We start from the raw sequence: 25,960 nt of genomic DNA, 5'->3' as shown, positions 1-25,960 counted from the left end.
CTCATCTACAGTCCATCCACACTCGCTCCCTCAGTCTGGTCAGAGCTGCCTGGAATTATTTACTGCTTAATGGCCTACAGCAACTCACACCAGCCCAGCGGTGCTTTGCTTTATTTATTGATTTTCATTCCTTTTGTCTTAGTGTGTATTTGTGTGTGTTTGAGTGACTGTGTGCATGTGCGGGAGAAGCACATACTAAAAGATATAAAGCCAAGGACGTCCTGCACATTCGAGCTGCTGGGGAAATGACCTGTGGATTGAAAGATTGATTGATTTGATGGTTGAAGGCTAATCGGCCGTTACTGTGCAATTCATCTGCTGTCTGTGCTTCTGTTTATATGACGAGTGCATGTGTTCACATGTGCACGTGTGTGTGCATGCACCGCACGACCAACACTCAGTATCCTAGCCATCAACTGTCTCTCGGCAGTTTAAGATAACAAATGTTCTATACTGCTGGGACTTTTGCCAACATCGATTTCTTTAAAAGAAAATCAAGCTGTACTTCGTGGTGTTTAATGATTTAAAAGGTTCGCTAATATTATGCAAATGTTATTATTAGTATTATAGGTTTCTCCTATCAATTAAAGTGCTATATTCTGGTTTAAGTATAGTGTCCTCAGAATGGTTTTCTGGCTTGTAATGGTATTGCTAGTAACATAGTAAGTCTTTAGGTCCCAGTTTACAAGTGAATGGTGGATTTTACTTTTCTCTTTTACATTTTATTCTATGTGACACAAAATATTGTAGAAGGGAGCCCAACTGCTGAACTGTTAAATGTGCATGCCAGATGTTCTATTCGCAACGGCAACCATCTTTGTACTTTTTTCAGCGCTGCTGCCCAGCCTTTTTGGTTTGTGACCCCTTAAAACAAAACAGGGTCAACTGTGACTGTGATCCTCATCACTGGTTTCACGGCAATGAGACGTGAGCAGTCCAATGAAAATATTGAGTTTGCCCTGTCAGATTGTTTCATTGAATTAATCTAAGAAGCTGGAAGAGGTAAAAATATTTCACCGGGAAAAAAGGAGAGGTCAGAAAAATCAATATAGTTCTGCTGAGGAGACATGTTTATTTCTTCTTTTCTGTCCCATTAATAATCTAACTACCTCTAACCTGGAGACTATCCCACCGCTAGGTTTTAAACTACTGTAGATACTGTTCTTGAATAAAAGTTGAGGTATTTGCAATTACGATAATCACATATTTTTCTGTTGTATGCTATCTTAACTTGAGTGAACATCAATTGTGGAGTATATCAAGTCACTGCACCTCTTGGAAGCGCAGCTGTATACAAAAGAAAATGCAAAATGGAGGTACAGCTGGAAGGAACCCCTTGTTGGAGTGCTAATCAGTAGATACACTGTAATTCTGCTCTACAGATACTATGGGAGCTGCCATTTAGGATCTGTCAGTCTCCAGCACTCCCTTGAATACCAATAACACTGAAGGTCCAATCAGAATGTCTTAAAAACACTGAACAGGAGGAACAAATCACAATGTAAAGCTATTGCTATCAAGCTACTGTTTGAAGTGATGCTCACAGAGCACTGCAACCTCACTGCTCCCTCTGTCCTTGGCTGTGCATGAAAGCCTCTCTGTTTCGACGTGTGTGAAGAGGGGGGTGGGTGGGGAGGGGGGACCCCTTTTACCAAAATGACCGATTACATAACAGGAGGCAATAAATAGCCTAAATAAAGATGCGCAGCTAATCGTCCAAAAATGGATGAGATGAAAGGCAGAGGTTCCTACATGGATGACACCAGTGTCTCTCACACAGCACCTCCCCTTTGTGATGATGATGATGGTGATATCACCACCCCTACCATCCTCCCATTGCATTTTCAGATCAATGAGAGAGAGAGAGAGAGAGAGAGAGAGAGAGAGAGAGAGAGAGAGAGAGAGAGAGAGAGAGAGAGAGGTCTGTGTATCTTCAGGCACACGCTGACAGCTGTGCAGCTACCCCACGTACGTGCTCTTATCCGGAGAGACAGGGAGACAGAGAGAGAGAGAGGGGGAGAGAGAGGTTGACGTCCCCGTTTCTTTTTATTTTTTGGCATCTTTTGCTCTGCAGACGCGTGCGTGACATACCTACTCCTGGATTTCCCTTCAACTTTTTTTTTTCTTTCTTTTTGCGTTTATTTTTTTATTTTTCCTGAAATACTGTTTTCACTGTCGCATTCCTCGGTCCCTGTTTGGAATGAACTGGTTTCCTGCCCGCGTCGTTTCCATGTCAGCATGGGAACTGCCGTGTCCAAAAGGAAGAATCTAAGAAACGATGCGATATCTTCTGTGGCAGCAAAAGTTAGGTGAGTGGCACCCGGAGCTCTCCGCTTTTGTACCCATTTCATGGGAGCCTCGGGGAGGACTTGACAGGTATTTTAGCGTCCAGGTGCGACCCTGGCGAAGTTGGTATGTGTGTCAGTGGTGTGCGCGGGTGCAGCTTTTAGCCCTTCTTTGTGATGCGCAGAGAGGATCTTTGCGCTTTTCGCACGTCCGCCGACTGTCCCGTTTCGCCCGGGGCGTGCGGCTGAGCAAATGTGTGCTTAGACGACCCTTTATTCTCTCCAGACTGCACCTGTAACGTGCCAGTGTAGCCTACCTGTAGAGAAGCTTACAATTCCCTAACACTGTTTCTTCAGGACGCAATCATTATTAGGATATTTGCCTGTGGCGCGTCGCAGCCTTTACCGATGTTGTGAATGAAGCATCATTGTGTAATGAAAGTCATACTGAGGCAAAGCCAGAGCTGCTGTGACTCACAGCGACCCCGATACGTTCTCTCAGTTTGCCATCACCTAAAATAGACCATCACCTGCTGCGAAGAACAGCCAGCCATCTGATTTTTATGCTAATTAAAAAAAATGTCTGGCCGCATCGACCCGAGCGGACAGCGCAGCGATGAGGGCTGCTGCCTTCACACCCCGGCGGGCAAACGATCCGGCTGTCAATTAATCAATCACCGCAATCGATTCAGTCGTTAGTAGTCATCACCAGTCACGGTCAGTTACTGGACCGGTCACACAGGACAGCACCTGCGAGCGCGCTGTTCATTTATTCCGCCTGGAAAAGCGGCGGGACACAAGACTGTTTGGCAGGAGTCCAACCCTTTAAAAGCTGGTAACGACTCACTCCTCAGAGCCGTTCACCGTGTGGGGCTGTATGGATTTCAGCTGCCGTGCTGTGCACCATGCAGGCCAATAATCTGAGGCTGAGCTGGAGCTGCGGTTTCACCGAAAAGCACGTGTGTCTGTGTTCATCTGTCCACACATGAAGCGCGGAGCTGCGATCTCTAGTCAGATACAGAATTCAGCTTCTCTGCGCTTTGGCAGCTGTGGCCTCGCAATGTGTGATTTCAACTCAGTCAATGAATGACCTTGACTTGTGCAGTCTCCCAACATCCACAGATGTGGGCTGATGTGCTATTACGTCATTGTCTCAGTGTGTTATGTGTCTTCCATACGTTGCACAGCATGTATGTGAGCCTACCTTGGCATGCGTTGCACTGTGTTTTGTGTGTGTGTGTGCGTGAGAGAGAGAGCCACCTTGAAAGGAAGATGAGGATGTGATGCTCATACACAATGGCAAGTGGCTACAGAGGGTGCCTCTGGCAGGAAGCCTACTGTAAAAATGTGTGTGTATGTGTGTTCTTGTGCGTGAGGGAGACCGAAAGAGAAAGATCTCAAGGCAGACAGTCTTTTTTTCTTCATGTTTTCAATGGAGCTTCAAAAATACTTACACAACTGGCAACTATTGAGGATGATCCCCTCAAACACATGCACACACACACTCGAATGCATGCACATATTTACTTAATTATACTCTTATTTGTCTGTCTTCCAGCACTCTCTGCTCCCCATACAACACAGAGGCGCACAAATGCACACAATTCAGAGATTAATTGTTGAGAGTTAATGGCAGAGCGAACCTTGCCTCCTGTAGATGGGAAATGCAGCGGAATGGCATCCAATATTGATCAGCCCATCACCTGCACACGACCCCATGAGCGTGGAAGCGAGCACTCAAAAGTGGTTTCTCTCCACCTCGCTCTCAAACGAAACACACAAACGTATCTCGAAGCATACCGTCGAGCATGTGTGCACGCACCACTCTCGCCAATTGATCTTCATGTGCATGCTTCTCCATTCTGTCTGAAGGACAGGCTGAACTCAGAGCTCCCACATTAAAAATCTGCAGAGAAGATTCAGTCTGCAGTCACAGATCGACAGACTTTTCCCTATACAGCCATATATGTATAGCAATGCGAGTTTGCATTAAACATTCAGTACATCATGGTCTGATCCTGTGTAAAGTGTCCTTCCAGAATGCACTCTGGCAACAGAAAAATGTAGTGTGTCCTTCAGAGAAACATCTGGAAACAACTGCAGTATCTGCGTAGTAATTGTTGCAATTTCAAAGCCCCTGCCTCCTCTGTTTTCTTTTGCTACAAGGCCAGACAGCTCATTTTTTCTTATTGTATTTGTGGAGGCTATAAAAGGCATGTTTATTGCTATTTAGTTGCAACTCATGAGGACAACAGCCTTTTACGTTTATTGTTAAATGACGATTAAAGCTGGTCAGACAGGCTATGTGCCTTTGTGTACCTGCAGTTTACCATATGGCATTCAGTGTCTTAAATGACAGCAGAGTCATGTGTCTGAGTCGTCGTCATCCAAACATAATTCCACACACAAGCTTGTTTCTTCTTTCTCCTGTAACTTCAGTAATTTGAAAGAGCAATGGATCTGACAGCCGGCCACTGCACTGCCCACAGAAGAGAGCACCGGTTCTTCATTCAAATAGCTAAAAACAACCCATTTTCCCTGACTGGTGACCTCTTGTGGTTGTGCAAATAACTACCAGCCTCCCCCAAAGCAAACAAACAAACAAACAAACAAACAAAAAGGCAACATTTGCTTATTCATGCCATCACATTACTTCTGTGTTCAGTGGCAAAGCAGGAAATGGCAGCATGTTCTCATACCCCTGCTGGTATAGTCTAAATATTTGTAGTCTGACTCTGACGTAGCAGACCAAGGTTTGCATCCTGTTTCCCTTTAGCACTCAGCGTTGGTTTCTTTTAACTGTGAATGTTTTTCCAGCCTTAACCATTAAGATTATCTCTCCTTAACTTCACCAAAAAGGTCTAGTTATGAAAACTTAACCACTCCATCAGCATTTTACATGCCCACGATCATTCTCATCTCGCTGTTGGTACTATAGGAAAAATCAGGGAATCACCAAAGTCATAAGGATTTATTCTCTGGGGACCACGAATATCTGTACCAAATTTCATGGCAATCCCTTCCATGGTTGTCAAGACGTGCCACTAAAGATCAAAAATGTCAGCCTGCTGGAGGTGCTAGAGGTCAAGTCAGGGAAAGTCAGTGTGGTTCATCCTCTGGGAACCATGAATGTCCCTACCAAATTTTAAAGTAATCTATCAAATAGTTGTTGAGATATTTCAGTCTGGACCAAAGCAGTGGACAGAGGCACTGCATAAGAAATACATACAATACATAAAAAACAGTGAAGAGACACTGGCTTCTCGTACCCAGTGTTTGCCTGTGCCTGTCTCGTCTTATGCCTGTTTATGGATTGCTGGTTATGAAACAGGTCACACTCTCCCCTCCAGCAGCTCATGAGAAGTAGCGAGCGACTGAGAGCGAGGGGGGGTGGGGGGGGAGTTGGGCAAGATTACCTCCAATTTATACACCAGGATTCTGCGACATTGAGTGAAAAAGCAAATGCTTTGATCTTCTATCAGCCAGAGAGGGGGCTGTGCTTTGGCTGAAGGGCATCGGACAACGGCGTTCACAGAGCTGTGGGGGTGTGAAAGATGGCATGAAAGATGAAAGGATTGGTGTTTTATAGGCAGATGCAAATGAAATATTGTGTGTTAGTTTATTCGGGAAAGCCGACAGGTGTGAGCGTCTTTGTCGCGGGCCCGCAGTCACTCCGTGCATGAGATCAAGGGCTGTTACGTAATTGTTGATTGAAGTAACACTTATTCAGATTCACTCAAGCTCAACAGAAGGAGACAGTTTTTCCCGAGGATCCATTCTTTGCTAAAATCTTGCTTTTATATTTTGGGATTTTTTTTTGTACTATGGTCAGTGCCTCCACGTTTGAGCAAAGTTAATCATTTTCTATCACATCTATCTGCCTCCTCATCTCTTTCCCTCCTCCTTTGCACAATCAGACAGTGCAATTCTTTGCCATAAATATGCTGAATGAGGCAGATTTGATTGATTACAGTCTGAAGAATGATTAGGGCTCCAGCAGTGTTATGTGATTGTCTGTGTCTGTCTGCCATTGTGAATATTTGTTTTGTCAAAGAATAAATAAAAAGTAGAACAATCTCAACCTGAGTTTTCTTGGTTGTCACAGAAATGGAGATGTTCAAACTTTTTCTACAGTTCAGTGTCAACTAAGCTGCATAATTTGCTGATCAACATCATGTGATAAAGCCCCAGGACGTGCTAGTAAGCGCACCTTGAATGGAGATTGTTTTGTCAAATTCCAACAGCCAGAGTGGACAGTCAAGCATTTCTTTTCGTTTCAGGGTCTAGTTATTGTGGCTTACTAGGACACTTGAATAGAAAAGAGCCAGCATTCATGTTCTTAGTCATACCTGTACTTTTCCTACAATGTAAAGTCATAAAATAGAAAAAAAGGGGCTAGTATGGTTGAAAAAAATCAATGTTAAGTATGTGAGTGCTGCGTGTTAGTGTGTGAGGATCAGTCGCATCACTCAGCACTGTATGTGGACTTCATGGTGAGTCACTGACATTTTAATCAGGCTCCTGATCAGGTGCTTTGTTCCCAAATGCCCCATAATGGACCACACTTTCAAGACTGCAATTAACATTCCCAAGTCCCTTCGGCCCTCAGCACATGCTACAAGCCTCAACAGGTTCTCACCACCCCAGCTGTGCATTTGTGTGTGTGTGTGTGTGTGTGTGCGCTGCTCTGTGTGTGTGTGTGTGTGTGTGTGTGTGTTTGTAAGAGACTCAATTCAATTAGACCATCTGAGAGGTGGATTCGATTAAGGAGTATTAAGAGTGAGAATCTCTTTGCTTGGTAGCCCATTGTTTACAGTGGAGAGACGCCCAGTGAGACACCCAGTGAGATGATATTCAGACCCTTGGGAACCCTGCCAGCAGAGCGATGGCCTGTTTTCAGCCATGAGCTGCTTGTCCTCTAAAGGTATATGGTCATGGTGTTAAACGGCATACGACTCCACAGAGAAAAGGCATGAGATGAGTAGATAGGGGTCAGGAAGGGAATGAAATACTGTACGTGGCAGCATTATAACATGGGCCTCTCTACCTGTATGACAGGTCTTTTATCACAGAGTGAGCTGTGGGTCTTCAGGGTCTATTTTAAATCATTTGTTGGAAAAAAAAAAATTACATTTTACAATTATGGAAAACCAAATTGGTTTAGTTAATGATCATTGATTTTTTTTTTTTCTTTTTTTAAATTTGTTATCGGATATTTGACACAGTAAAGATTTGGTGATTGAGAAGGTGGGTGAGATGTGACAAGAGTCATGTATGAACATGGTGACATGTTATGAAACTTGGTAATCTGAGAAGGATTTGTATAGATTGCTGTCTATGCCATTTGTAAGTTCTACTTATGTGTTTTACTCTCATGGCATATTTTACTTTCCTTTTCCATATGCAAAGGTTGAACAGTGTTTTTTGAAAGACTAACGTACAAAATATGTGAAAAGAATAAGTGGATGAAATAATTAAAAATGCTTACAATGAGAATCTTATATTAGCACAGTCTCAGAAAATTAAGTAGAATGAACAAGAACACAACATAAACTATTAGTGTTATCAACAAGTCAACATGCTGGTCCTCCACCATGAACAGGACTGTGACAACTAGGGCCACCATCAGCCCAACGACAGGTGACTGATACATTTACACAGGTGTGTGTGCACTCCCCCTCCCAAAACAAAATAAACTCACAAAAATGTCAAGAAAGTAAATATTCTTATACTTATTGTCAGCTATTTTATTGAGTTATACATAAGTGGAATGTTCTGAGTAAGTTTAACCTCCCACTGGTCAGCAACTATGCAGTATATATGTCTAGGGCTTTTATTGTGAAAGGAATAAAACCGGAAGGAGTTAATCTGTAATGCACTTGGCAATGTTGAAAGCAGTAAAGAGTTACGTCATCTTGCTTCCAACTGCAGAAAAATACAATGGTACGCCTTCTGAATTCAACTTTGTTCTGGCTCTAGACGGTGGTTTTTCACGCTGCCTCTCTCTGCTGTTGCTGGTCTCTTTGTGCCACAGGGTAAACTCGCTGAACAGATTCTGTTGCTGCATCACAGCTCTCACTAGGTCTTTGGAGGCCGACCATTGAATTAGCAAAATAAAATGATAAAATCACCTGCTCCCCAAAAACAACAGCCAGTAATGGACTCAACAAATCATCAATGTACTCATCCAATCACCCAGGACTATTGACAACAATACAAAACAAAAATAAAAGCACTGCGTTCTGAACCATTTGTCATATGAAAGGGTTAAGAGATTTTTCTCTGCTCCACATAATCAACCTCTCTAATTATCTTATGGAAACAGCACCACATATTACATAAAATTGCATTGACCTTTACCTACAATCCACACAATTAATTTTGATATATCTCCACTTGGAAGAGGATGAAGCCTCCTGATTTTTAGTGAACAACGGTTTGCTGGCAAGATGCATATCCAAATGTGGGCGGGCAGTTTACACCTGTCAGAGCAAACCCAACCATGAAAAAAGTTTGATTGATGAGCACTGAAAACGGAGGCGTAAAAACCCTAAGAAACACTACAGCTGGAGAAAAAAAAACCCAAATCAAATAAGAAGGGGATTAAGTAAAATTGGCATAAGCAATAAGTAATGTCTCACCATCTGCATCCATTAGTAAGCACAAACTTTTAGAGACCAAAGAAAAAGGGCATGTTTACAGATTTGCAATGTTCCCATCTGTCAAGTATCTAGTTATGCATTGTTCTGTCTGAATCTATTAAAAGAGCTGAAGTGCTGAGGTGCATGTCCCTGTTGTTGAGGATCCTTTTGTGCATCTGCAAAGTGGTTCGTGGAGTTTGTGGCACAATGTGTTCAAGAAGGTATGGAGTGTGTGAAATTGTGTCTGACTCAGTCAGCCTGTGAAATGCCAAGCACACTACAGTATCTGCTGAACTGCACACCCAGACAAAGGCGAAACACGCTCATATTCACTCAAAACAGTACAGATGACCAGAGTTTCATGCTGTACCCGCAGTAGTTTACATAACAGAATCAGAGCTGGTTGGAAATTAGCAACCACGTGACTGTTGTCCATCAGAAGAAAGAAAAGGAAGTCCGGTGACATTATCGTTTCAGCCTCAAAGTCTTCACTGCCAGTAGCAGCATTAAATGAAGTCATTATTGTAACCACGAATAGAAAGGCCCCCTGACTTTCATTTTAACCCAAGCTATGATCTTTCCCTAAGCCTAAACAAGAATTTTTGTCCTGAAACCCAACCAGGCCTCAACCATACCACTGTCACATCATAAAACAGATTTCTTTCTCCTTCCAAAACCATCACAAATCAATTTCTCCCATCTGGCACAAAGGATGAGAAAATGCTTCTATGTGTCATTTTGGAGGGCGCTTACAAACAAGGTATTTTGTCATTTAATTTAGAGACTTGTTGGGTCGTTGAGAGCAGGGAACAGTGTCCAAAACTCCTGTTGCGGTTGTGTTGAAGGACACTGACATCCGAGTTGGCAGCTGAAAAGCACTGCGTTCACCAGCGATGTTGTCAGAAAATCTAAACTTAATGTAAGACCAACAAAGCAAACATGGATGTTGTGAAATAGAGAATGTGAATCTTGCCTGAAAGCAAGCACTATGCAGACATTTCACAGACTAAGGAAAGTTACATGAAACTAAAGCAAAAAAACTGCAGTTAAAATCCTGTATTGTATTGGTGTTTCCCGTTTGCCATAAGTTCCTGAAAGCGTCACCTTGGACCAGTTTTCTAACACGGTCACGTTACGGCAATAACACTGTAGTGAAATACATGGAAACCCACGGCTTCCTGAAAGACTGGAAATCAATCTAAAAATCTCACGTCCATTTAGTACCCATTCTGGAGCTTTCGATCGTAGCACTCGATAATACTAGATGTTGCATTTTAAGGACTTCTATTCCACATTGGCCCAAAGTTCATTTTTGACTTTAAGTTTTTTTTAGTCACTTCAGACTTTGAACACTTACAAATCAACGACAACAAGGCAAACGCCATCTGCTGAGAGATATGATCAGAAGCTACAGAACAGCTGTCATTTTTTATCTTGGAAACAGCAATTCTCCGAGGTCCATGAGGTCTAAATTTCAGCTTTCAAGTCAAGGTGGGCGTGAAGTCCTTAGAGTACTGAGGAAAATAGAACTGTGAACTTTCACAGTTTCATCACAGCTGGGCAAACTCCATCTACTGAGGAAGATCATGCGATATGATATAAAGTTCAAACGGTCCTCTAAACTGAATGGACCTTGTGATGAGAAAGATTCTTTTTCCAAGGTCAAGAATGAAATGAGCACCTCATTAAACAACGCTGTGGTTGGCAGTGTAGTAATATATTGCCAATACAGGAGATGGTATTTGTGAAGAGAAGCACATCTCCGAAACAGAATTCTACTTTACCTTTAAGATGAAAGAGTTCGGTCTCACACAGCCAGCCTCCTCAAGCTCTCCATCGCTGTCAGAATGTCTAATGTGATCTGATCTGAATCCAGGGCACTGAACTTGAACCTGTGCCACCCTTGTCACTGCGGTTTAACATGTGTTTCACAGCATACATGTCCTATTTAATGGACCTGTAGAAACCTTTAGAGGTTAAATGACACAAAGCATTTTCAGGTTGAGTTGATTTTCAAAGATGCATTTGCCCTGAGGAGGAAACAGTCTGTTATCAGTTCTATCTCTTCCTCATTGTCCTGGCTGTGCTCTGTCTGTCTGCCTCCGTTTCCTCAAGCTTACTCCAGCTTTCATTTTTAATATGCCCCATTTTTCTCTGTACACTCCTCTTCCTCTCTGCTCTAATCCCATCTCTCCTCCTCAAACTCCCCTCCCCAACTCGTTTCTTTCCCCAAACCCCTGTCACATGTCTGAGAGCATGCAGGACCAATTTCATATCTGCCTGTCAAGCTTTTCCTCTTCTTCCCCTTCTCTTACTTCTCTTCCTCCTTCATTTTTCCCGTTAGAGTATCTCTCCTGCCACCTCGTGCATCTCATGTGTCCTTGATGTGTTGTGCTCACATATCACATCTGGAAGACAGCAATAAGAGATAGCAGGGAAAGGGTTTGTTTAATGGATGGATTGAGAAGCGTTTTTCTCTATCCGTTTCCAACTAGGTTTCCTCTCATGTATAATGGATGATGAGAGTCTCTTGCACCATTGTTTGCTGATTCTAATCAGAGTGCAGCGGCCTGTTGAATAATAAAACAGCAGGGTTAAAATGAAAATGTCTCAGAGCTTCACAGGGACACCTGCTGATTGGAGCGTAGACTACCATTGTCACAACTGTCCTTAATGTGGCCAGTTGCTTGTTACACCACCACATGTGGACATATACACACACACACACACACACACACACACACACACACACACACACACACACACACACACACTTCATCTCCTCTCTCTGTTCTTTCTTCTCTTTTGGCCCTAGAGTATATTATAAAAAGACTGACTCATACACACGCACATACCCAAGCGTACACACACAAATGTCAACGCTGATGACTATTTAAGGGGACACCTCCATCATTTCCTGTCTTGTAAAGTCTGGTTTTATTTATTTTAGTCTATCATGCTTATTCTTATTCCTAATCTGTGTTTAATCATATCAGCACAAACTAACTGGGTCACTGCAAACCTGGAGCTGGGTTGTGTTCCAGCAACAAAGTACTGACTGGATTCCAGGACAGCAAGGGCTCATAGGTCGTTTATTTCCTTCAGGGGCCTACTAGTGTTGTGTGATATGAAGATATATATTGTGTGATGACAACAGGCTGAGACACCATTATTACCACCTACCCAAGAATCATGTCAAACAGTACAGAGAGAGATTGTGGATGACAGCCAAAAAAGTGCAGTCAAACGCTCAAAATGAAGCCCAGACTCAGACGTTATGATGCTCGCAACTATAATTGATGTTATAAATTCAGATTTTTATATTGTCTTACTTGTTGAATTGGAATTTTGCATAATGGTTCAGGATAAAAAGAGAAAAACAATCCAATATGAGTAAGTGCCTTTAATTTTGCTGAGTGTACAATTCAAAATGTAATCAGAAATCGGCCTTTCCATGTGGTCATTTTGAGTAAACTTTTTATTCATTGAATTTACAGAAAATACTTTAATATAATAGATTGTGATATGTATCGTTATCTGGATATGAAATCATCTCTATCAGGATATGAGATTTTGTTTATATTAAAACAGGGATTTATCCTGCATGTGAGTCTCGGGCAAATATATCACACACAGTGTCTTATCCAGTGCTATGATACACAAGCTTCAACACTAAGATCTAAGACACTCTCCACTAAAACCTCCAGGCTGGAATAGTCTCGCTGTAGCCACAACTACACCAAGCCTGCCTGTAGCTGTCGGTAGTTACTCATAGGCCGCTGATCGGTCCTGTCACTACATGATACCTACATCCTGCTTGACTCGTACTGTGCATGTGCGTAGGCCCTAACACCTGACTGATGGGTTACTCTGACCCTCACCGTTCCCCAAATAATTACATTCTAAGGCCGCATTTTCACACAGACATAAAAAAAAGGGTGTCTGGTTTGGATGGGGCAGTGGTCTAAGCGACTTTGGTCCTGCCACATTACATAACTTGCCTGGCAAGATGAATTCTGGTGTCAGGTCAACTCATGCGATCTTGCGAATCCAGCTGCCTTATAGTGAAGTGAAAATAAAGGGCTCAGTTAAAATAAAAGACAGCGAAAGTTAGAGAGAAGGAAGGATGGCGCATCAGAGAAATGTTTGAAAAATGTCTGTTTTCACTGCACATCAGCTCTCTGCGAGTGAGTGTATGTGGGTGAGTGTGTTTGTGTGTGCCTGCTGTGTTGGATGGGCTTTAATAATTGACAGAGCTACCAGAGAGGAGGTGTACACCCACAGATTCCCCTGTATACAGGGAATTCTTCTGCACAAGTGTGTGTTTGTGTGTGTGTCAGCAGCAGTCACCTCCGACGTTAACTGCACCAGGAAAACAGGCGATTTTATGAACACAGCAGGTTATTTTTCAGGATCATGTCAATATAGATTCAATAAATTATGCATAATGCTCTTTACATCAGGTATTGAAAAAACAAAGCAAGTATTCTGACTGTAATCGATCCATAAGTGTTCTTGCCTCGTGCTGATATATAATTAGTGATTAACTAGCTGAAACCTTGTGTTAAAGGCCAGTTGGCATGTTTTGAGTACTGTCACAAATCAGCTGTGAAACAAGTATTCAAGTAAAATTAACAATACAACAATGTCTTGATGTGTGTTTTATTGCAGTGGGTGGTCTTGGAGGCGCTTTGGAGGCTGTTTGGTAGTTTACACTGTAGCAGGAGTCTGCTGGTAAATAACAACAGCTGCTGTATTTCCTAAAAAGTCGTGGTGTGAAAGTATTAAGCTTCACAAAATTGAAATAATCACTAGTACCTCAAAAGTATATTAAGCATGATCATCATCATCCTTGCTTTTGGAATAAGTTAAAATTATTAGCTTACAGCATTAAAGTTACTCACATTTTCTCCTTTCCTCTCATTCTTAATTACTGTAATGAATCGTTATTCTCGATAGTTACTGCTGTGGTACATTTCCTCTCAGTTCCTACCCAGATAGACACTGAGAGCACATCTTTAGAGTTATCAGTCTTCCTTTTATCCTGTCTCTCTCTACTTGTTTTTCACTCTTGTCACATACGCACTGGAGGAACATTAGGAGGTCAGTGTCATTCAGCTGTGAGACCTGGGGCTGTTTTACTAAAAGCTGAAGCCCTCTATGACAGTGAGTTTCTGCTATACGTGGCTATTTCTGTGTGTGAGTAAGAGAAAGGCCAAGAAGAACAAAGGAACCAAGCGCCAGATGCAGTACTGTGGTTATGGAGCTCACGCCATCTATTTTCAGCATATCTCCCAGCGATCTTCTTCAGCGCCTGTCAAGGTCAAGTATTTTACTTGACAAAAGATACAGTATACACATCTACAACTACATTGTGAGTTTGTATGGAGACAAGAAAACAGACACACTTACGGCCTGCCAGTTGCAATTACATCCGCCAACACAAACTGAGGTCATACTGAGAAATTAAGTCAAACAATCCTTCACTCTTATCTCCTCCGGCTGTCTCATATTCTGTCTCTCTTTCAGTCTGAGGCTGCCTGAAGTGTGGAGATAAAACAGCTGCATCTTAATCTGTGGGTGGCACAAGCCTACAAAGAAGGCAATTAGGTTTATAATTTACAATTCCCTTGCCCTTCTCTCTTCTCTACCCTGCCATTTCCTCTCCTTTCACATTCACCCCTCCTCTCCACCTGTGAATTAATGTCTTTATGTGTGTTATTGTGTGTGTGTGTGTGTGTGTGTGTGTGTGTCTGTGTGTGTGTACATGTGTGTGCGTGTGTGTCCCCACAGAGCAGCGCGAGCATTTGGAGAGTACCTGTCCCACACACACCCTGAAAACCGAAACGGATCAGGTCAGCGTCTCTGCCATCCTGCCATTTGTCCATCCTTACGTCCTGCTCTGTGTATACCTTTGTGGTCATTAACTCTTCCTCCACCTGCTTCACCTCATCCACTGTTGAAATGCCACGCTGCGCTCATTAGTGTATCACTGCAACAGCTGATAACCAAAGAAAGATGTTACCCTCTGTGACATCCTCAGCTTGTCCTCTTATTTTTCCTCTTTCGTCTCCTTGCTGTTTAGCAGCTTATTGGATTCACCATTCTGTAGCACTAATATTTGTCTTCTCGCCATCATACTAGCTCATCTTCTGTGTGAAACCTTGGTGGGTCCCGACCCGGAGTCGCCAAGTGGCACGATTGGACCCAACAACAACAACCACCTGCATCCCTGCTCCAACACCACCAAGGGCTGTGAGGACAACCAGGAGTCCAGCCTGGTGAAACCCCCGCTGGGCTTAGACCAGCCACCTCCCCCTTCCATCACCATCTCTACCAAGCCATCGCGGCTGTCCCTCGAGCGCAGTTTCTCAGCGGAGGAAGACCAGCAGAAGTGTGTTGAGTGCACCCTGCAGCCTGCCCGCGTGTACACCATCACCACCCAGCGCGGTATGCTGATGAGCAGCGGCCGGGGCAGCAAGGAAAGCCTAGAACTGGACGTCCTGAAGGAAAAGTCGGGGAGTCGCGGGGTGGGATCCAGAGGTGGCTTGATCCAGCCCTCCACTTCCCCTTCCTCCACCTCATCGTCTCCAACCCAATACCACCATGCCAGCAGCAGTCGTGGCACCAGCCACCATCATGGCAAAGATCACCACGGCAACCATCACCACGGGAACCACCACAGCGTCTCGGGCGCCAATGTACCCTCCAGCAGTGGAGGAAGTAGCGGGGCAAGCGTAAGCAGCAGTAGCAACCAGCAGCATCAGCAGTCTTTAGCAGCCGCTGGATCCCACTCCCACCATGCATCACACCACAGCCACCACCATCACCTGTCTCAACCCCCGCTGCAGACCTCCGTCAGCGCCCACAACATCCGCAGCTGGGGAGAAGGTGGAAAAGGGGAGGCGGAGTGCAGCGGGCTGGCCTGTGACTCATGCAGCGGCGCCCCCTCGCGGAGCCAGGGCTCCCTGGACCTGGAGAGCGCATCCCGAGAGGCAGGCAAGCAGCACCGACGCCTAGAGCGGATGTGGAGTGTGGACCGGGTGACTGGGCTGGAGAGAGGTGAGAGGGCGGAGAACACAGAGGAAGGAAGAGGCGCTGAATTCCAAACAAGGGAGGGCGGGGCTTTGCTTTACGAGCCCGTGGACGGGTTGAACGGGTTTGGCTTTGGGACCAGAGATGAAATAGCATTTGACTAATTTCAAGAAAAAACACACACAGTGAACGCGAGGGCAGTGGGATCCAGCAGATATTGGTGTGGTCAAAATAATAAGAACACCTAATAATATACTTCCTTTGTGACGCTAATAATGTTTAATTTTTATATTTTGAAAATCATGATAACAAATGGCAAAATTCAGGAAAATATCATTAGCAAAAAGAAGCAGTGGTTAAAAGTAGATTCACCCCAACAGGAAGAAACAGCTCTCCACTTACAGTCTCAACAGAAAATGAATATCATAAGCTTCACATAAGGACAGTAATATTTTTTAAGGGGTACCTGTATTGGATTGTATCACACTGGGAGGTGTTGTTGTTATTTTTACCATTGCCTGATTGCAAGTTTTAGTTAAAAATGAAGCGTGCATTTAACCTTGCTTCCCCATTAGTCTCGTGTTTGTGACAGTTTAATTATATTTTGCAGTTGCTGTAATAACTCTGGGCTTTGTGGAGGTTTTAGGACCACCTCATTGAAAAACATGTAACAAATCAGGCTTAGTAAGGAATAACAAAGAAACTTTGCAGTCAATTTCTCATTTTAAGTTAGTATACTGTGAAAAATAAGTCGAATTAAATCAATCTTACACCGAGCTTAGACCGAGGTTTAGATGAAGTTAGGCATCTGTTGAGAGTCACCCAATATTACTGCTTCGACGCTCTTTTCCAAATCTATTTCGTCTCCGGTCAGGTGGGGATTTGAGGGTTTGATGTTGGATGTGACGTGGTGGTCCTTATTTCTGACTCTTCGTCTCTCTCCTCTGTTGTCTCCTTCTGTGTGTCTCCCTCTCTCCATTTGTGGAGTGGTGGACTGTGAAGTGCTGTTGCTGGTTTTGTGCTTCCATATTTCTAATATATTGATGACGACATTTGCCACTATGGCACATTGAATTTTCTCTTTTTCACTTAACCCTGGAATCATCATTTCTCTCTCTAATTGCAGAGGACACTAACTGGTTCCCCAAGGAAAACATGTTCAGCTTTCAAACTGCCACAACAACCATGCAGGCGTGAGTGTCCAACCCACAAGCACACACAAATCTTACAAACACACATACATGCACACATTTACGGTGTACGTTCTGTCTGAAAGGTAAGGCTGGCGTGTTCACACAATTCGGAATCTGGGTCAATACGTAGATCGCTGACGTCAGTCCGACATCTAACAAGTGGAATCACAGATGTACACTTTTCATCTTGTGTTAGATGCTTGTTAAACCATGTCCAGAGCACAAACTCAGGCTCAGTCAGTGTGTAAAAGGGCTTGTTCATTTGGCCCATTAAAGAAGCCACATACATACCAGTAGCGATTATGCGGTGCTGGAAGCATTTAGACTTTTTATTCATGGAGGTCAACTATGACACAGGCTTTTAGCCTCTGTCTCATTATGCCTCTTCCAGTTCTTCCTTTCTGTGTTTTTGGACTCACTGTTCACTGGTGCCTAAACTATGTTTTCTCTCTCTCTCCCTCTCTCTTCTTGCATGCTAATTAATCATGGGACACTCAAACAGGATATCGTGAGTATACTTCCCTGCTTGCTTCCTTTTTCTCCTTCGCTTGCTTACCTTTTGTTCTTAACTGCTGTTCCTTAACTTTGATGTCTACCATTTAACCTCCATCCTTGGGCTGGGTGAGGTCTGTGGATATGTGTGTGTGTGTGTGTGTGTGTGTGTGTGAGCACTTGTACATCTATCTTTGTGAGGCAATTTGAGTTTTAGAGGAAGACGTTTTTTAGAAGGTGATGGTGTTTTTGGCTAAGGTCAAGGTTGAGATAAGGAGCTAGGAAATGCATAATGTCAGTGAGGGTCCTCACAAGCATAGAAGTACAAACCCGTGTGTGTGTGCGTGGCTGGATAGATGGGTCTGAGTAATCCTTTGTATCAAAAGCCCTTTGTTGTTTGGGCTATTCTGTCCATACTAACAGCAAGACAGCACACATGCCCGAGACAGAGAGAGAAAAAAATGACTTTCTCAAGATTAACCAATCATCATGTGAGTTACAGTTATGGATTGTCAGGTAGAAGCCCAGTCACTACAAATAAGGTCTTTTCATTCAAGTAAAAAAAAGCCAAAGGGGTAAAAATCAAGGTACAGGATTTTCATGCAACAGCAGGGATAAAGTCCAGTGTAATCCACTGCAGATGAGTAAGTCTGCCAAGCTCAAGTCAGGAAAATGTCCGTCTGAGCGTTGGCTGACCTAAACGCTGTCAGCTCGCATCCACCCAGCAGTTCTGTCAGTTTGGCACGCACACCTGCCCTCACTTAGGACACAGCAACAGAGTTTGGCGGTGTGAGTTTTTTGTGGCAGTCATGTTAGTGCTCTAATCCTGCTCCACAGTCATCACCAATTAGCACTGATTCTGTGCTCGCTGACTCTAGGCGTGTGTGGAGCTGACTTTGGCAAGTGGTTCTGGAGAGATTTGTTGAGAACAAGTATTTATAGCGCTAACATGTGATCCCTCGTCCCTTCTGGTAAAACTATTATCAGAGTTGTGTTTTTTTTTTTTTAAATCCCTTTTTAGCGAATTAGTCACATAAAACTTTGGTAGATAAAGATCCAGTATGTCAATTATTGTACGTAAATCACTAACAACTGTCAAATTATCCCTGAGTCTATTGTCTAGCCAAGAAGTGGGTTAAGCAATCAGATAAATCTCAACATAATAGTGTGTTATGCCAACACCAAGCAAAGCCTTGACATTTCATACTACACAACCCCTGCTCCAACCACCCTTGCCTAACCAAACCCGACTAACCCAAGCTGCTCTTAAACATTTTCTAGTTTTTTGTGTGTTGACCAAGCCAACCTCTGGCTACTAACTTAAAATAAATGTTGGGGCTTTAGTCAAAATTCTTGCAATAATTAAAAGATAAAGCTAGTGATGTATTTTTTTCTTTTTGTCAACAATTCCCATGAAAAAGCCTTTTTTTGTTGTCGAACAAGTCTACAGCCATGTTGGCGGTTTTATGAGGCTATTGCATGGACGTATTACAAGAACTAGATACTGGCCCAAAAATTAGCGTTTACACCACTGGTCCTGCCGATGAGTTCCTGCTTGAACTTTACATTGGGATGATATCATATACTTTAGAATAGCTTAGAGAGTAATAATTAACCTTATATAGTACATCCATTGGCTTTACCAAGGCACAGCGGTGCTTTGAGTAAAAGGAGGACTATCTGAAAGTTTGGGTACCTCAAGAGATTTTAGCTCTCTGATAACATTTACCAAGGACTCTGTCCTGTCTGATAGTGCTATGGTTTGTTCACAATCATTGTTAGGAAAGGCCAGGTGATGCAAATTTAAGACCTTTACAGATACTATGACTCCTCGAAACTTGTTCCAACAAGCAGCAGGCACTGGCTCCTCTGAGCAGCTGCCTAGCACTCTGGAAATTTAAATAATTGATTTCCATGAACCAGAAGACAGCTAAAAAAAGATAGCAAAGCATTTTCAGGAACTTTTTTCCTCAACATGTAATGCAATCAAGAAATGGCAGTTAACAGGAATGGTGGAGATCTTGAAGACCCCCTCTTTGACTGCTAAAGACCCTCAGAAGATGGTGCACTGTTCTACTGTGCAGCACCTGCACAAATATGACCATCTTGGAAGTCTCTTCAGAAGAAAACTTTCCTGCATATTTACCACAAAATTCAACATCAGAAGTTTGCAAAGGAGCATTTAAAAAAGCCTGATACATTTTGAAAACAAGTCCTGTGGACTGATGAAGATAAAATAGAACTTTGTGGCCACAGTGAAGAAAAGATATGTTTGGAAAGGATGCAGAATTCCATGAAAAGAACAACTCTGACTGTTAAACACAGGGGTGGATCGATCATGGTTTGGGCTTGCATTGCAGCCAGTGGCACAGGGAACATTTCTCTGGTGGAGGGAAGAATGGATTCATTTAATTCGAGCAGATTCTGGAAAGAAACATCACACAGTTTGCAAAAAAGCTGAAGATGAAAAGAGGATGGTTTCTACAGCAGGATAATGATCCTTAACACATCTCAAAATCCACAGTGGACTGCCTCAAGAGGACCAAGCTGAAGGTTTTGCAGTGGCCCTCACATTCTCCTGACCTACACATCATCGAAAATCTATGGATAGACCTCAAAAGAACAGTGCATGATAGACAGCCCAAGAATCTCACAGAACTAGAAGCCTTCTGCAGGAAGAATGTGTGAAAATCCAGCAAACAAGAACTTAGAGACTCTTAGCTGGTTTGAAAAAGCCTTCACGAGCTGTGATATTTGCCAGAGGGGGCCCTTTTTTTGTTTTTAAATGGTAAAAGATATAAATACAAAAGTAATCTTACTTGAAATATTAAAAAGGTGTGTTATCTGTACCTTAATGCTGTTTGGAAATCAGGCCATCTTTTACTTGCTTAGTAAAAGAAATGTTGTCCAGAGGTGCCCAAACTTTTGCAGAGAGATGGACTCATTGTCATTATCAGTTTTGGTCTTTTTATGGGATTTGTTGACAGTAAGAAAAGTAAGGAATAATGCCAGCCTTAGCCTTTAAAATGACATTTTGTTTTTGGGTGAATTTTACATGTTATGTCTACACCACTTACCCAGAGTCAAAGTACTCAAAAACAAACAACAATTTTGCTAAGCGTGGTTGGAGATGCTCCATTTCTAGCACTGTCTCTGCTGACAAATGTTAATCAGCTTCACAGGACTGTAGGGTCGCACTTTTCCTGGTTAACAACAATGAAGTCAGTTGAAGACGCAGTCACACATTGACAGTGATGCATTTCACGCCATGCTCGTACTCTGGCACATAGAAGTCCAGCTTGAGCCCAGCGGGGTATCATTTTCTGTTACAGCCAGAACAATTTCAAAGTTTCACGACTGCTGATTTAAATCGATGAAAGGCTTCCACAACAACTTTGCTGTCTTTGCTAGTGGATTACAGCCTTAACATACAAAATGTTGCTACTCGAGTCCACAGACCTGTAGGATCTGAATTAAGTCTAAAATAAAATCTCTACAGCACATCAAGAACGATAAAATTCCCCAAAAACAAACCTATTCTTCTAAAATCAAGTGCAATGACCAAAAAGGCACATGAGGTGACAGGATCAGTATCTCTATTGCAAGATGGATTATAATACATGCAGACTGAGACATTTGTTAGAGAAAATACCATTTGAGCTGTTGCTGCGATTTGAATTTCTGGTCTTTCTAGTCAATGCTAGCTGCTGCCTACCTACAACTGCCTCCCCTTCCCAGCCAAATAAACCCTGCAGCTAAAAGCCCTGGCATCAGCCTCCCCGCACTGTCCTACCCCATGCTACGCCAGCATTCGTCCTCGCTCATCCCTTTAATACTGTGCCACGTCCTGGCAGGGCTTTCCGGGGATTTGTGAAGAGAAAAAGGAGTGAGAGGGAGCAGAATTCAGCAGAAGTCATCCAGAGGTACGAAGCATCCCCCTGCCAGGGTGTGCTTTGCTAGAGCATCGTTTGCACTTGTTTGTGGCTGTAGCTCCATTGTCGCTTATTTACAGCCGTGTCTAATCTGACTCAGCCAAAGAGTCACAACGTGGCACTTGAAGGTGTGAGGACGTCAGCAGCTTTCAAAGGGATCTGCTGACTGGACGCCCGGCTACAGTTCCCCACTTTCAAGGCCAGATTTGTAGTGCCAAACACAGTGAATTGTATCTGTATTCTGAGACAAAAGATCAAAACAGGTACATGGTGGTTAAAAAAGTAAAAAAAACTCTGCCTGTATTGTGGATTCTACTCAGCCACACCTAGATGAACTGCACTGGCTGCAAACCCATATCTAATCTGTGAGAATGGTTTTGGAAAATGTTTTCAAAGTTGGGTTGCAAAATGTCATGAATTAGCATTCAAACCTGTGAAACAAACTGGTATGTCCCTGCAGCATTTGGTGTCAGATATTTTGGTTTTATTCTCACAATTTGAATTTTCTCTAAAAGTAAAAAAAAAAAAAAAAAAAAAAGAGTGGGGGACCACAGAGTGAGATTCTGTAACACTTGCAGGAGTAATGACATCAGTAACAAGTTCAGAAGCTATCCCACTCAGGCCCAGATGCTCCGTCACACAGGGGCAGATGGTGAAGATGACACCATGCAGTCCATCTCAACTCCTTTGACATCTCAGTGTCATCCATCTGCAGTGTCAGTGCATTAACATTGTGTGTTATTTCATCAAATTGAGTGATTTGAGCACGAGGAAAAAATAGCCCAACAAACTTTTAGGATCACTTTGCCTCCTTGCTCTAAAATCCACTGGAAAAGAAATCCTCTATTGACCTGAAACTTATAAAAGATTATGTCTTATCACACTGAGGCCATGTCCACCCTGAGGCAGTGAAACATTAAAATCCATGCTTTTTTAAAATGTGTGTCTTTTATCTTCTCTAAGATGCTCGTTTGACCACCAAAATCAACCCAAAACAGTAAAACCAGCTCAAAGTCAATAAATTAGAAGTCCCAGCTGTTGTGTTGCAGAATGAACAGGGACAACTACCCAAGAGGCCTGAAGTTTCTCAGTGATGCAGTATGTGAAACACTGTTCAAACAACACTTTCAAAACAGCAGAAAGTTTCTTTTCACATAAGAAAATAAAGACCAGTGTGAATGAAAAATCTTTGAATCATAAGCATTTTGAATGCATCTGCATTAAACATGACCTAGGTCACAAAGCAGAGCACAAATTATTAATCAAGTGTAGCTTGCAGGCAGCACTTCTGTCAAGTACCAGCGAAGGCAGGGGATGATCCTCGTCTCCACATACAAGACGATTGTCTGTCACTGTGGTTATAAACCACAGCAGAGCACATTTCAGCACTGCTCTTCATCATCCCCTGTGATCACAGAGTGCTTTTCATCATAAAAGCTCATAAGTGCTCTGTACCCTTTTGATGTGAGGCGTTCACTTCCCTTTTTTTCATGCACTACTATCTGTAAACAATGAATCTGGCTCTTTTCTCTTCATTCTCTGACTTTACTTTAGTACACTGTGAGATACTTCTATGTTCTACCCTACATATCAGAGGTAAATATTATTTTTTTTTGAGAGCTTTAGTTACACAGTCATGCCTACACATCAATGCATCAATCATATATATTTGTTTTAAATGGGTAATTCTGCATGCAGATTACTTTTATTTTTGATACTTTATATTTTGATGCAAATACTTAGAGTGGAGTATTTCTTATAGTGTGGTGCTGCTACTTTTACTTAATTATCTGAGTACTTCTTCCCCCACTGCTGATCAGACATTTTAGCTGCCCACAGAGATCCCCTTAAAGTTTCCCAAATTGAACGCATCACTCAGTGTCCCATCTTTAAAGTGACCATTGACTGCATCACTAGAATAAGAACAAAGCTGCTAAACAGATATTTATACAAAAATTACTACTCAACTACTGCTCTACTCAATTACTACTTTGAAATGAATCCGTAGTTTGTCATTAATTTAGGAGATAATGACTTACTTCAGACTGTATTACATTGATATGTCCATCGCATTAATTAGCAGAAGAAACAGGAGCAGGCAGTAGACAATCAAAGTAAGTAAAAGGTGACAGGAGAAAATACCTAACATACAGAGAGTTATAGAGAGCTAAAGAAGGACCAGACAGACTGTCTTTAGTTAGATGTGTGGGTGGACATGGCTTCTCCCACATTCCCTCTCTTTCTGTCCAAATCTCATTAGCGGTCTCCACACCTCTCCTTTGTGGGCAGCTGAGGACAATCCAGGTGAAAAGATGTCTGTCTGACTCTGAGCATGAGCGTGTTGAAGATCTCTTTCTCAAAGTACAAAGTAACAGTAATGTCACTTATCTCTAAGTAGTACCAAGTTATGGTCGCTCCTTATTAAGCCATGTTATGGTTTAATGCAATTTGTGTCGCTCTTGAAATTAGCAGTGAAATTCCTTGTTTGATGTTGCAAGTTTACTGTTGTTGGCATTTTGTATGGAGGTAAACTCAGGACAAAGAGACTCCAAAGACTTATTTTTTCCCCTTTTATGTTGCTTCTATTTTGATGTGCTTCTCCACCGCCGGATCAACATGGACCCGCTCACACAAACACACACTCACAAACCACATGCAGAGATCATTAATCATGAGTGTTGACTGGTAGCTTGGTGCACTGAAACTGTGTGCAGAGGCGACATGGGAGGGAAGCAGAGAGATAAAAGCTTGTTTATCTGGGGCTCTTGCATAGAACATCATGTCAGGATCAGGCAGAAAGTCACAGAGAAAAACTATACAGTCCCTTTGTTGTTATTTAAGACGCTAAATGGATTTCAAGTGGAACGTGGTAATGCAAAGCCTTTATATTTAATTACTTATAGACTACAAAGATGTGGTTTTGTCAGAGCAGCATAATGTTGCTAGGAGACATGAAAACCCTTGTCTACTTTTTAGTAATACAAAGACCCTGCAAGTGGAAAACAGAGAAACTACCTAGATGAGTCTGTAGCCGTGCTACTCAGCTATAACAAAGCAATTTCTATGTGACCACGTGTGATGAAAAACACATTTTTCTGAAATAAAGGGCTCAATAATGAGATGATAGAAACTAATACGGCTTTACTCTTTGACTAAATTGTTTATTTCCGAAGTTAATAAACATTTCCCAGTGTACATTGCAGGCCCACATATGTGTATGATTGTACAATGTGACTATTCACAGCAGTGTGAAGCTGATCCATTGCCATTCAATCCTGCTCCATCGGGCGGGCGCCACAGTTCTGCACCCGTGAGCCTCCTGATGAATAAGGACGTTGACAGACAAAATATTTTTCATCGTAGAGAATCATTAGCCAGTGATTAGCCTAAATGAAATAGCCTAGATTCTTCATAACTGCATTTGAATAATGAAGATGAGGAAAGCCAGCATAGTGCATCTAGGTCCTCTTCAACCAAGGATGGAAAGCAGCAGTCAGCAGTTGCATCCTCGAGCAGATTAAGGTAGCCTGTGTAAATGTGGAAGTTATTCGGCATCATTCGGAAGTCATTCATAGCATCTGTGTGAAATTGGTTATGACCAGTACGATCTCAGAAATTTTATAGGAATACTACAGGCAGCAGTGTGTCTCTTGTTACTTTGACCATGAAAGTGAAACTATGCTATGGAGTATATAGGCTACAATAGAGCATAGAATGAAGTATTTATAGTATACAGTTCAGAGAATATTATAGATCCTAGACAAACCTGACAGAAGGGCAGACCTGAGAAAGGAAGGCTGTGTTTGACAAATGTGTTTGCTGTTCAGCACCACGGACAGCACCATGAATTCATCAATGCACAGCACAGTTAGACCGCGAATACTCCTGCTCCGTGTTTGGAGTCATAGATTCTAACTTACACGAACCTCAGAAAAGGATCACCGAGTCAGACAGACTAGACTCAACTAGTGCTCTGCTACTGGGGGGTGGAGCGGGGGCACTGCAGGTTAATAATGGAGATGCCTGGAACAAAGTAACTAAACACACGCCGTTATGCACCTGTTTGGCGAAATGAACTCCCTCTGATGTGTTTACTCCAAGAGCAGATGCATCAACAACTACAAAATACGAATGTAGGGTTTCCCTTTTGGCTGCTGTTACATGAATGTCCTGTGTCTCATAAATCGAAGCTACAAAGGATGAAAAGAGGTACTTAGGCAACGTGGTACAGTGGTACACTGCACCCACACTGCTCCTGTAGGAAGTGTTTTCCACTCACATTGACAAGGAAATGTGTATATTTACCTACAATTACAGGATCTCCTTTTGGACCTCTTTCAGCAGAAATAGAAGCTTGACACTAAACTCTCCTCTTTTTGTCT

General features: G+C 42.7%; 1 protein-coding gene across 1 annotated transcript in view; it reads left to right on the top strand.

The window, feature by feature from the left end:
* The first annotated feature begins 1,956 nt into the window (after positions 1–1,956).
* The window catches only part of nsmfa (NMDA receptor synaptonuclear signaling and neuronal migration factor a), a 41,174-nt gene continuing 17,170 nt past the window's right edge, over positions 1,957–25,960 (top strand). Inside the window, exons 1-4 of the mRNA XM_076758137.1 lie at positions 1,957–2,309; positions 14,720–14,781; positions 15,071–15,988; positions 17,088–17,154. Coding sequence (XP_076614252.1) covers positions 2,239–2,309; positions 14,720–14,781; positions 15,071–15,988; positions 17,088–17,154 — 1,118 coding nt within the window. The 5' untranslated portion in view covers positions 1,957–2,238. The remainder of the gene's footprint in view (positions 2,310–14,719; positions 14,782–15,070; positions 15,989–17,087; positions 17,155–25,960) is intronic.

Source organism: Chaetodon auriga, chromosome 19, assembly GCF_051107435.1.
Source record: "Chaetodon auriga isolate fChaAug3 chromosome 19, fChaAug3.hap1, whole genome shotgun sequence".
Classification (NCBI taxonomy): Eukaryota; Metazoa; Chordata; class Actinopteri; order Chaetodontiformes; family Chaetodontidae; genus Chaetodon; species Chaetodon auriga.
This window is presented reverse-complemented; position numbering and strand designations above follow the sequence as displayed.